Below are 13,742 nucleotides of genomic sequence, written 5' to 3'. Positions count from 1 at the left end.
TATTTTTTTTAATCATTTTATTGGGGGCTCTTACAACATCCCATACAGCACTTGTATCAAGCATATTTGTACATATGTTGCCATCATCATTTTCTAAACATTAACTTTCTATTTGAGCCTTTGGTATCAGCTCAGCTCTTCTTTTTTCCCTCCCTTTCCTCCCACCTTTGTGCCTCCTTCATAAATTATAAATTATTATTTTCATATCATACACTGACCACTATCTCCCTTCTTTACATTCTCCTTGTATGTCTTTTATTATATCTTTATTTTTGATACACTGAAAATAATTTCTAAATTAAAAATTACATTCAAAATGACATATCGCCAAAGTAGACTAACCTTAAGGATTTTAAATACTTACTTTGTTGACCTGGTTTCCATATTTTTAACGATGCCTTTAATCTGCTCTACAAAACTACTAAACGTTATCTTCTCCAGTAAGTAAAAATCTTCTGCATAGAGAATTTCATCTAAAGGTCCTAGGAACTTAAAATAAAATGTTATATTGTTACATGTCTTCTAGAAAATACCATTTCAAACAAGAATTTTCTCATCAAATATGTCTTACTTTAGTAAAAAGCTGGTTAAAGAGTAAACAGATAATAGCTTTTAAATTCACCATTGACCAAAGCCACTGAAAACAAGAGAAGTATTTTCTCATTTTGGCATTACAAGTAACATTTGCACGCACATTGTCATCAAAGGTGCCAAGCATTTTTAGATACCTCATCTGTTTGGTAGTTTTGCTTTGACATATACGTCACGATGCTTCTAAATACTAACATAAAACCTTTTGATCCAAATTAAAAGAAATGTTCAGAATTTATAAATCATTTAAGTGTAATGTTTTTGTGTTCCCTGTAAGTCAAAGTCTATACTATGTAAACTTAGTACATAGGCATAAAAGGCATAAAAGAACAAAAACCAAAAGACAAATTTCATAATTACTATAATAATTCCAAATAATATCCAACTAGCTGACACTGTAGAAATGTTTTGGAGCATAGAAAGATCACTTAATTTAATGCCTAAGTATAGGAGGAAATGGTGGTTATGAAGTTTGTTTGTTTTTGTACCTCTCCTGACCACTTTCCTCCTTTCTGTAATCCCTGCACCACATCGGCATGATTTTGCCACAGGGTTTTTGCACTTACAGCTTCTTCTGTCTACAACGTTCCTCCTCCAGACACTGAATGTGGCTTACTTAAGCCCTCGTCATCTTCAACTTTTGTGTAAATGGCACCTTATCAGTAAGGTGCCTGGTGCCTGTCTCTGCCCACCAAAACATAACCTCCATGTGAACATGTTTGTTCAATGTACCCTGAGAACCCAGAATAATGTCTGGCACACAAAATTAATACAAACTAGCATTAATATTGGTAGCAATTTAATCGTGGTTTTTTTTAATCACTTTATTGGGGGCTTGTACAACTCGTATCACAATCCATACATCCATCCATTGTGTCAAGCACTTTTGTACATTTGTCTCCCTCATCATTCTCAAAACATTTGCTTTCTACTTGAGCCCTTGGTATCAGCTCTTCATTATTCCTCTCCCTCCCCACTCCCCCCTGAACACTTAATAATTTATAACTTATTTTTCTGTCTTATCTTAGCCGACATCTCACTTCACCCACGTCCCCCAGGGAGGAGGTTATATGTAGATCCTTGTAATCTGTTCCCCTTTTCTCCCTCGCCTTCCCTCCACCCTCCCAGTATCGCCTCTCACCACTGGTCCTGAGGGGTTCCTCTGTCCTGGATGCCCTGTGTGTCCAGTTCCTATCTGTACCAGTGTACATCCTCTGGTCCAGCCGGATTTGTAAGATAGAATTGAGATCATGAGAGTGGTGGGGAGGAAGCATTCAAAAACTAGAGGAATATTGTATGTTTCATCATTGCTACACTACACCCTGATTGGCTCATCTCCTCCCCGCAGCCCTTCTGCAAGGGGATGTCCAATTTCCCACAGATGCGCCCTGGATTCCCACTCGGCAGTCCCCCTCATTCACAATGCTATGATTTGGGGGGGGGGGGTGATGCCTGATATCTGATCCCTTCGATGCCTTGTGATCTCACAAGCTGGTGTGCTTCTTCCATGTGGGCTTTGTTGTTTCTCAGCTAGATGGCTGCCTGTTTATCTTCAAGCCTTTAAGACCCCAGACGCCATATCTTTTGATAACCAGGCACCATCAGCTTTCTTCACCACATTTGCTTGTATAAATATAATCTTAAACAATTACAAAGATAACATAGGGTAATATTCCCATAACATATAACCAGAAGGTACAGGAAAAAGATGCTTTGGTAAAGAGTCACAGTCTTGGAGCTCCATGGCACAGATATACTCTGTCCTATCGGGATATTATGAATTAGAACCAATTTGATGGCAGTAGGTGATGTCTTTTTTTTTTTTTTTAACAACTAAAAGGCAAGGTACTAGACAAAGTAGGTATACTCCCCAAAATGACTGATGGAGGAGAGAGAGTCTTTAAAGCTGTTCTAAAAAATTGTCTTTCCTTCCAGAGCACTCTTAAAGAGAAGAAGCAACGGCACATCTGGGCTTCTGTGTAACATAGTTTGCTATGAAAATGCACTAAAACCTTCACAATAGTTACAACTCATCACTGATTTGTACAGTAGTGCTGTGCACATTTGACTCTCATTCTGATTGCTTTTGGCAAGTCACACAATTAGTTCGAAAAGATTACACTAGATGTCGTTATATTTGATTTCTATGAGCCACTGCTCTTTCCCAAGTCCTCTAATTTTACAGATTCACGTAAGAGCAAACAATTTTAAGGATTTTTTTTAACAAATTAATCATTTTATTGGGGAGCTCTTACAAACATTATTGACAACCATCATTTAATTGTATTAAGTACACTCGTACATATGTTACCATCAACATTTCTAGAACATTTTCTTTCTACTTGAGTCATTGGTATCAGCTCTTCTTTTCCCCCCTCCCTTCCTTCCCCCACCCTCCCACCCTTGTGAATCCTTGATCAATTATATATTGTTGTTTCGTGTCTCACACTGTCCATTGTCTACATGGACCCACATTTCTGCTATTCGTTCCCCTGGGGGCTGGGCTATATATCTAACCTTGTGATGGGTTCCCCCTTTCTACCCCGCCCCCATCCTCCACTTACCCTCATGATATCGCTACTCCCATTATTGTTTTTGAGGGTTTTATCTGTTCTGAATTCCATTTGTCGAGAGCCCTTATCTGTGGCAATGTGTGTAAGCAAGTCTAGCCAAATTTGTAAGGTAGAACTGGGTCATGGGAGTTGAGGGGAGAAGCATTCAGGAATCACAGGAATGATGTGTTTCCTCAGTGCTATACTGCACCCTGGTTGAATTGTCCCGTTCTTGTAACCCTTCTGTTGTGAGATGTCCAGTTGTCTACAGCTGGGCTTTGGGTCTCCACGCTGGCCCCCCTTTCACATGGATATCATGGTTTGTTTGAGCCTCTCTACACCACATGATCACACAGGCTGCTGGGCTCTTCCATGTGAGCTTATTTGCTTCCCTGCTAGATGGCTGCTTGTTTTAACTTCAAGCCTTTGGGACCCCAGATGCTATATATCTTTTGATAGCTGGACACCATCCACTTTCATCACATTTGCTTATGTACCAATTTTGTCTTCAGCAATTGTGTCAGGAAGGTGGTTATCAAAAGTGCCAGCTTATTAGAACAAAGTGTTGTGTTTAGGGAGGACTTGAGCAGAGGTCCAAAGCCTGTCTGTTTATCTTAATACTTAACATATAAATATATGTACATTGGCCTCTATCCCTTTCATTATAAATGAATATATTTACATATATACATGCCTATAGCTATACCTTGATAAGTAGCTTTTGCCTCCTACTTCTTTCCTCCATTTCCTTTCACCTTACTTCTGTTCCACTATCATGCTCACCCTCCATTCGGCTCTCAGTAATTCCTCTTGGATACAATGCACTTGATCAGACCCCACCAAGCATTATAGCCCCTACTCGCTATCAATTTTAGATCTCTTATTGTTTCCTTATCCCTGAGTTTGCTGGCTCCCTGCCCCCTCCTCTCCCATGTCCCCTTGGGGACGCCGGTCCTGTTGTTTTTTCCTCGGGATTGTTTGTTCTATCTTATATAGACAGACATAGGGGGAAAGAAAACAAACAAAAACCCTGATAGATAGTTCCAGGTCTGTCTGCTGACCCTTATGAGTGTTTTCCAATCGGGTCTGATGAGGTGCCAAGCCCTGTCTACTGAGTCAGAAGTCAATTTTCAGAATTCCGTGGAGACTTGGTACTTTACTCCCTTTGCTGCCCTGTGGCACTTCCTTCACATTCACTCTGCTGTGCATGAGGTAAAATGGGCACACTTTCTGCACAGTGTCTTCAGTGTTGTCCCCCATAGTGCTATGGGTCAGTGAGGGAATGCTGTGTCTCATGGTGGGACCGTCATGTGGTCCCCTCTGTGCATTAGCTGCTCTGAGCAGGCATGTCAGCCCCGGGGCTTAGCGGGCCATGATGAGGTCCACTTTCTCTCTCGTTCCCTCTTGGTTCGCCACTCTCCCCAGGCTATATCTTCAGTGCTGTCCTCTGTATTACGTTCCTCTGGGGAGGGGGTCAACATCGCTTGGCTTGGGCCTGGCCCATCATCCTGTTAGTTTGCTGCTCCGTGCCAGTATGTAGTCCTCAAAGCTTGGTGCTCCAGGATGGGGTCTTGTCCCTCTCTCCCTTTCCTGTGGAGACAAACAATACCCTCCCCATGGGTTTATTAGTGCCCTGTTCCTCCCCTTCCCCTTCTTTTACCCTTTTTTATAGTTGGCTGACATATGTATCCCCTGGATTGGGTCAGACTTCTGCCAAAATGCTTGGACCTCACCCCAGGATTTTTGCATTAAGTAGTTTATTCTCTATGCCCACTGTACTTTTTGAGCTTACCTCAGTAGACTCCTGTTGTACCTATCCCTATGTGCACTGCTAACTTCGCTTTGCATAATTTCCTCCAACTCTTCCCATGAGACAAGCTTCATGTGTTTATTGCTGCTTTTTAAGGCTGCATAGTACTCCACTGTATGTATATACCCGAGTTTTTTAATCCATTTGTCAGTTGATGGAAATTTAGATTGTTTCCAATTCTTCACGGTCGTGAACTGCACCATGATGAATATTGGAGCACAGATGTCTGGTCTTGGTCTGTGTGTTCTGTTATTACGCTTGATGAAGTCTTTCGATATGCCCAGGTGTTTTATCTTCAGTATATCCCACTTGTCAATTTGTGCTTCCTCTGTGTTTGTCTCCATCCCTATTTCTGAGAGCCTGTTCACTCCCTGCGCTAAAGTTCTTAGATTTGTCCCAATTCCCTTATTGATGGCCCTAACAGTTTGGGGGTTTTACCCTGAGGTCTGTGAAGCCCCCCGGCTTAATTCTTGTGTATGAAGTGAGGTGAGAGGCTTGCTTTATTTTTTCTGTAGGTATATATCCATTATTTACCAGCACATCCTGTTGAAGAGGGCATCCAATTCCCATTTGATATTTTTAGGATCCTTATTGAAGATCAGTTATCTGTATATGGATGTTTTTATTTCTGGATTTTCTGTTTTTTTCCATTGGTCTATCTGTCGTTATACCAATACCATGCTGTTTTGACAAATGTGGCTTCTTCCCTCTCCATATGAAGTTGGTAGTCAGTTATTAGTTGTTCCAGTTCATTGAAAAAAGATGTTGCTATTTGTATTGGGATAGCATTAAATTTATATAGTGCCTTGGGTAGGGATTGGCATCTTTACTATATTGAGGTTTGCGATCCATAAGCAAGGATTTGTGGAGGTCACTTTTGGTTTCTTGTAATAGTGTTTTGTAGTTTTCATTGTACAAATCTTGTTTTTTGGGTTAGGTATACAGTATCCCTAAATACTTCAATTTGAGCTTTGCTATTGTGAAGGGTACTATCTTTTTGATCTCCTCTTCCATGATCTCGTCCAGTGTATACCGCAATCCAACAGACTTTTGTTCGTTGATCTTGTATCCTGCCACTCTACCATATTCCTCTATTACTTCCAGCACTCCTACTGTGGAGCTTTGGGGGTTTTCAATACATAAAATTATATTACCTGTGAATAATAATAATTTCACCTCTTCTTTTGCCAGATGAATTCCTTTCATGTTTTTCCTTTGCCTATGTTGTTAGCTAAAACTTCCAGTACAATGTTGAATAAAAGAGGTGACAAGGGGCATCCTTTTCTGGACCCCTACTTCAGTGAGAATGTTTTCATCTTTTCCCCATTGATTATTACATCGGCTGTTGATTTTTCATTTATGGTTTAAATTATTTTGAGGAATTTTCCTTCCATTCCTATCTTCTTGAGTGTCTTAAACAGGAATGGGTGTTGCATGTTGTCGAATGCTTTTTCTGCTTCTATTGATATTATTGTGTGGTTCTTATCCATTTTCATGTCAATGTGGTAAATAATGTTGATGGACTTTCTAATGTTGTACCCTCCCTGGAATGAATCCCACTTGTTCATGATGAATTATTTGTTTTATATATTTGGTATTCTATTGACCAATATTTTGTTAAGCGTTTTTGCATCGGTGTTCCTTAGAAATATCGGTCTAGTTCTCAATCTTTGTGGGATTCTTGCTCGCTTTAGGTATCAGTGTTATACTAGCTTCATAGAGTTTGGGAGTTTGCTGTCCTTTTCTATGCTCTGAAAGAATTTGTACAGGATTGGTGTCAGTTCTTCCCTGGATGCTTGGTAAAATTCTCCGGTGAAGCTGTCTGGCCAGGGGGATTTTTCAGTGGTCGTCCCTTATCTATTTTTTCTATTGTTATGGGTCTGTTGAGGTTCTTGACATCCATTTGGGATAATCTAGGGAAGGATTGTTTTTCTAAGTATTTGTCCATGTCTTCCAAGTTGTTGAATTCATTTTAGTACAAGCTTTCTTAGTACGGTGTAAAGAAAAACCCTCTTAATTTCATTAGGGTCCACTGTAATTTTCTTTGTTTCATTCCTCATCCTGGCTATTGATGTTTGTTCCTTCCTTTCTTTGGTTAGGTTTGCCAAAAGTCTATCAATTCTGTTCATCTTTAGGGAATTTGAAATGAAAATAAAACATGCATATAAACTAAGCTCATAAATTGTGGAAAATAAAGAAAACTTAGAGAATACATTAGAGCTTTGAAGATAGGAAAATTTTATAATTCAAGCAGAGATATGTAACTCAAGTATTGCATTCCTTGATTTCTTAGTAAGATTAAGATTTAAAGTTCTTAAATAATGCCTAAAGCATAAAAACAGACTACCATACTTGAAAAATATTGTTAGGATGCTGTCTGCTAACAGATTCTATAGACTCTGTAAGTGATACTATGGACTTAAAAGGATATTAAGGGAATTAATAACTTAATGCTGATAAATCTGACAACTTAGATGAAATAGACAATTCCTTGAAAGATACAAACTAACAACAACAAAAACCTGATTAGAAGAAATAGGAAATCTGACTAGTTTTATATCTTTTTTAAAAATGGGTTGATTAAACTTATTACACACACAGTAATGTGACATATTAAAGGAAAATTTAACCTATAAAATGATGCATATAGTAAGATACCATCTTTTAAATAAAATAAAACAAAACCTGTCATGGCTAAAAACAGTGGAAAAAGGATTGGCAGGTAAAACAAGATATTAGTAGTGAATTTTATATAGAATATCTGGCCTACAATTGATTTTCCTATGCCTTTCTAAAGATTACATTAATGAAATGTGATCCTTTATATTACATTATACTTCAAAAATTGAAAACTGTACATAATTATTTTTAAGCTGCCATGATCTACTTACTACACGTACTATAATAGTAGTTTAAAATCCAATATTCTAATGTGCACTAAGTTGTTTGTTCCAATATTTTATTAGAATAAAATAAAAGTTAGCTGCACACACATACCCTTCCTTATTTAAAGGAAGGTGAGAGAAGGATGAAGTAAGAGGTCGTGCGTTATGAACTGGACATTTCAAAGAGGAATTTATGTATTTTGAAAGGTGTCAAGTGTGCCCAGCAGTATATGAGTACCACCTTGTCCATATTTTGCATCAGCTGTGTTGTGACAGAACAAGAGTTTGAGAACCACTAACCCACAGTGTCACTGACAAATGTACCACAGGGTCACTCTACTTACTTTTCCATTGCTGACAATACCAATTTCACCAGGACTCAATTTCAGTACATCTTGACAGAACAACTGGTGAGTTCGGAATATATTCATTCCAACGGTATTATATTTTTTTTCAAAAGCATTCTTATCCATTCCCTAAAGCAAAGTTAAAAATGATGAAACCAATTAGAGAACAGTAAGCAAAGGACCATTTTACTTATTAAAGTTAATTTTAATATATATACCTCTACTAAATTCAATCTAAAATTGGATTTGTTACCAAATGATTTTAAAATGTATTAATTTCTTCTAAAAGCACATTATGATACAAGGAGGATAGGGAAGAAAGGGCGATCCGATAGCAATGATCGATGCATTAGCCTCCCTCTCTCTCCCAAAGGGATGAACAACAGAATCATGGGTAAAGGGAGACAGTGGTCAGTATAAGATAAGCATACGATAATAATTTATAATTTATCAAGCGGTCGCAGGATGGGAGGGAGGTGGGAAGGGAGAGAAAAAAAGAAGAGCTGATACCCAGGGTTCAAATAGAAGCAAATGTTTAGAAAATGATGGCAACACATGTACAAATATGCTTAATACAATTGCTGTATGGAATGTTGTAAGTCCCCAATAAATGATTTTAAAAAATAAATAAAAGTACATTAAAAAAAATCAAAAGAAGACTTTTTTTTTTTACCTCATAAAAAAGAAATCATAAGGCAACTCATATGACCAATGCCAACTGGTGGGGGAGGTATTTACAGTAGACAAAGGGTTAATCTCTATAAAATGTGCACCAAAAACCAAATAGGAAATACTGGCATTGCAGTACAAAAACAGGACAAGGACATGAAAATATTATTCAAAGAACACAAAATTTAAACAGCCTTTCAATCTAAGAAGAGAGCCTCAGTCTCACGTCTACAAGAAAAATGCAATTTAAAATATACTTTTCACTTTATCGAATTGGCAGCATTCCTAAAGGGTTCCAAAAGTTTGTAGAAAAATTCTCTTATCCTCAATGAACATTTTTTTTTAGTTTTACTGACAAATAATCATCATAACACACATTTCAATGGTTTAAGCACATAAAAGAGTTGTGCAATTATCACCACAATCAATGTTAGGATATTTTCTGAATTAAAAAAAATCATTTTATTGGGGGTCGTACAACTTTTATCACAATCCGTACATCCTTCCACTAGGTCAAGCACGTTTGTACATTTGTTGCCATCATCATTTTCAAGACATTTTCTACTTGAGTCCTTGGTATCAGCTCCTCCTTTCTTAATTCTTACTGTCATTGCTTTCCATTTCCCTTCTACAACCATAACCCTAAGAAACTATCAGTCCAGTTACTGTCTCCACAGACTTGCCTGTGCTAGACTTCATATATCTCTGAAACAATAATTACAAAATAAAACAGAAAGCCCTCAATCTAAAAGAAAGCAAAAATAATAAAAACTAGAATTTAAAAATGAGTCAAAGGGCAAAACAAATAAGTTGTCAAATGTTAACCTAACTACATCAGCCTTCATGCACTTTCCAATCCAGTCTGTCTGATAGCAAGGCTATTCACATAAGTAAGGCCAATGGTCAGAGAGGATTCTCCAGAGGCTTAATCCATACAAGGATGCGGCCAGGGAATTTTTGGTTTTCACTCTCATCCACAGCTTTTTGCAAACTGGGCGCTCAAAACAGACGTTTTAATAAGGTTTCCGTCTCCTGTCTTGGATTGAATTATTTATAATCCTTGTATCACACAGGCTGGCGTTTCTTTCCTGTGGACTGTGCTGTCATCTCACTTAGATGCTTGCTTTTTAATCCTTTTTTTTTTTTTAATTGTGAATTAGGTGAAGGTTTATAGAGCAAATCACCAGTTTTTCATTCAACAGTGCATATACATTTTATTTCCATTCCTTTACTGCAGTCCCCTCAACCTACCATGGCTTAACCCAGGTGACTAAGAGCCATATTGTTGGGGGGGTCCACCAGTCGCTATCTCACCAGTATGCCTGCTTTCTACGGTGATCTTTTTCAGAGCAGTTGCTAGTGGTAGCCAGGCACCATTTAGTTCTTCTGGTCTCAAGTTCATGGAGTCTGATGTTTGCATGGTTCATTAGTCTACTGGCCTAAATGCTTCCATGCCTTCTGAGTCTCATCATTCTACTTTCCTTCTACTAGGGAAACTGACAGTTGCAACCAGGCAGCCCACACATATTAAAGGTCCTAGTTGCTATTCATAAAGTAGGATGCCAAGCATTGTCTGGTTGAACTGTTATACTAGTTGACCTGGATTGTCTCCTGAGATTTTGATTCTGATCCCCAGGCTCAGTGACTCATTCCCTCAAGTTTAGTTACTGACACACTCCTTAAATCAGTCCAATCTGCTTGCCTTACTATTTCCAGCTTGTCATTACCTTGTTCCCAAGTGCAACCCCCTGAAGGACCCTGTGTTGAGGCAGGCTGCAATTTCTTCTTATATTTCTTTGGGGTACATAGCCAGCCAAACTATTGCTGGGTCATTTGGTATTTCTATTCCCAGTTGTTTTACGTAGTGCCACATTGCTTTCCACAATGTTTGTACATATTTACAAGTCTACCAGCAGTGTAGGAGTTCTAATGTCTCCACACCCTCTCCAACATTTGTAGCTCTGTTTGCTTTTTCAAACTGGGCTATCATGGGTGATAGGTGTTATCTCATCATTATTTTGATTTGCATCTCCCCAATGGCGAGTTATTCCGAACATTTCCTCATGTGTTTGTTAGCCATGAGTGTCATTCCTTGTGAACTGTCTATTGCCCATCTTTGAACTGGACTGTTTTCTTATGGAGGTGTTGCAGTATGCTGTGGATTTTAGTAAGTACTCCCTTGTCCACTGTGTCATTGCCAATGTCTTTTTGCCCATCTTCTTCTACTGATGAAGTCTTTGGGTGTGCGTGTTTCCTTTTTAATAGGTCTCAGGCATCTCTTTGGTCTTCCGTTGTGTGTGTTTCCTTTATTAAAAGGGGTAGTCTGTGTATGACTAGCAATAAGACCCGTAAGTTTGTCCCAATCTACTCACTGCTGACCCTGAATAGCTTTGGGGTTTACATTTAGGTCTCTAATCAAGCTTGAGTTCATTTTTGTGCATGGGACAATCCATTATTGAACGTGGCTCTTCTAGCCAAAGTCTCTTCCTCCCACCAGATGACCATCTCTGTATGGGTTGGTAACACGGTGGGAAAAGATCCTGATAGGATTCACCTGTGAGTAATTGCAAACAGGATACCCTGGAGTGCCATCCTACTGTGTATAAAATGAGCCCTCTGAGAAGGAGGAGTGAGTCTCACTACTAGCAAGAGCCAGGAGTAGAGTGCATCCTGTGGACCTGCGCAGTGCACCTCCTGGATCCAGGTAGCTACAACATCAGAGGAGCAGCAGCAGAATCAGAAGCCAGAGGGATGGCTTCTGAACAATGGGATGGGACCTCCTAACCGAAAGACAAACAAAGACAAGTGCATTTATGCAGGAGGCTAGTTTGTGGAGACTTGCTGACAAGTCCACTTGGAAGTGGAGCTCAGTGCCTTTGTTTGGTCTGAGGTTGACTGGAGTGGGGTGCCTCTGGACTTGTGACCCAGGGAAGTGGAGCTGAGTGCCTGTGGGCTGAGTCTTACTGGAGCGGGGTGCTTTCAGGCACACAATTCAGGGAACTAGATTTGCTACCGATTGGGCTTGAACTGAATGCCTTTGTGTTGCGGCCTACAGCAGAGAGGCATGGCCCTTTGGGCATTTAATAGACCTGAAACTTTGTAATGTGTCATGGTAAACAACTATCCTGAGTATTTCTCATTGGCATTACAGCTTGCTAACATCCTTAATAAATCATTTGAATCATGAATTCTGCCTATAAGTTTCTGTGCAGCTCCTGCAATGGATATTAGAATTTAGAGGTGAATTATAGAACATTAATTAAATAAGAGCATGTGAGGTAAGGTTCCTGTTTCAATCTTCTGTATATGGTGATCTAATTTTTCCAGCACCACTTGTTGAAGAGGGTAGTTGCTTGTCGTAAGACAAGCTTTTAAGACCTCAGATTGTATTCTTTCTGATAGCTGGGCACCATCTGATTTCTTTATCACACATTGCTACAGCACCCATATCTACAGTGATCACTTCATGACATAAGAACAAATTGTTCCTGAATTAGGGTTGGGATTAAGTAAGAGTTCAAAATCTATTATATATATTCTGTATTTAAAATCTAATAACCCATATTATGTATAGTTCACATATGTCCCTGGTTCAATTCAGAGATATCATTTTACTGAGGAACATTAAAAATCATCCTTTGGGGGCATATGGTAATTCTATCAATAGTATAATTATTATAGCCAATTAAAGCTACACGGAAAAAATAATTCCCTTGGCAAATTAATTATAATCTTTTGAAATCTTGTTATGGGTATATATACATTTTCTTTTAATGGGTGCAGATTTTCAATGGATTCCTAAATTAGAAAAATGCTGTGGAGCACCAACAATTTAAATAAAACTTAACATTTAAGAAATAAAATGACAAAGTACTTATTAAATTGTGAACTAACTGCTCCTCCCTTTATTTTGGAACTCTGAAAATTTCAAAAAGTGGTTTAAAAAAACCCTCTAATACCTTTACACTGATCCCACGGGACATAAAGTTAGTTTTCAAGTTACAGTGAGCTGCACTTTTAGAACCATCTGTTTTTGTGCTGTGTTGTTGGGGGTACATTTTCTCATTAGTAATTTACTACGTGGTGTTGCAGCATGTACTTTCTTGAAGGTATCACTCAGCTGTCTACTCACAGATGTTCAGTGTTGTGAATTTATGAAGACACTGAAAAAAAAGTAGGACTAATGAGGCATTGGACTTATATCTGAAATGATTTGATGGAGTCACTGGACGGAACCCTATCATAAGTGGAGAACTACATGTAATGTATTTAAATACAGAAAGACCAAAAACATTCCTTGATCAAAGAGTGAAAAAAATTTTAGACAGGCACAGAAAATTTCAAAAAGGTTTCTTACATTTTCCTACTAAGACATATTTCTCTTTAATACTTCTTATATATATTTCCCAAACCTTAATGTGCATACTGGTCACCTGGGTGTCTTAGTAAAATGTAGATTGTAGGGCCAGCCCCAATCCCAGCTGCCCCTCCCCACAAAAGAATTTACTTCAGAGGACAGCACTGAAGCTACAGCTCAGGGAGAGGGACATGTCTGATCAGAGCACACGGGAGCAAATGAAGGGGGATGAAGAGAGAGTGGAACACATCCTGGCCCACCAAGCCTTGAGGACGATATTCCTGCTCACAGTAGCCAACCCACAGAGAAGACGACAAGGCCAGCCTCATTATGAGACATGACATCCCTCACCCATAGCTATGACCCATATCCCTACAGGGGACAACACTGGAGACACAGTGTGGGAATTGTGCCCGATCTGATCCCACCACACCGAGGCAAAACACTAAGGGCAGGCAACAGAACAGCAAGGGGAACAGAGGTATGAAGTCCCCAGGGAATACCAAAAATAGACTTTGGGGCTAAGGTGTG

General features: G+C 39.0%; 1 protein-coding gene across 1 annotated transcript in view; it reads right to left on the bottom strand.

The window, feature by feature from the left end:
- Nucleotides 1–13,742, bottom strand: part of UGGT2 (UDP-glucose glycoprotein glucosyltransferase 2) — a 264,346-nt gene that overhangs the window by 94,632 nt on the left and 155,972 nt on the right. Inside the window, exons 23-24 of the mRNA XM_045289053.1 lie at nt 8,183–8,314; nt 365–489 (exon numbers count right to left, since the gene is read on the bottom strand). Of these exons, the coding sequence (XP_045144988.1) occupies nt 365–489; nt 8,183–8,314 (257 nt within the window). The remainder of the gene's footprint in view (nt 1–364; nt 490–8,182; nt 8,315–13,742) is intronic.

The sequence above is a fragment of the Echinops telfairi genome, unplaced genomic scaffold (assembly GCF_000313985.2).
Source record: "Echinops telfairi isolate 266 unplaced genomic scaffold, ASM31398v2 ScPeMD7_24;HRSCAF=84, whole genome shotgun sequence".
Classification (NCBI taxonomy): Eukaryota; Metazoa; Chordata; class Mammalia; order Afrosoricida; family Tenrecidae; genus Echinops; species Echinops telfairi.
Note: the sequence above shows the minus strand (reverse complement) of the source record. Positions and strands in the feature narration are given on the sequence as shown.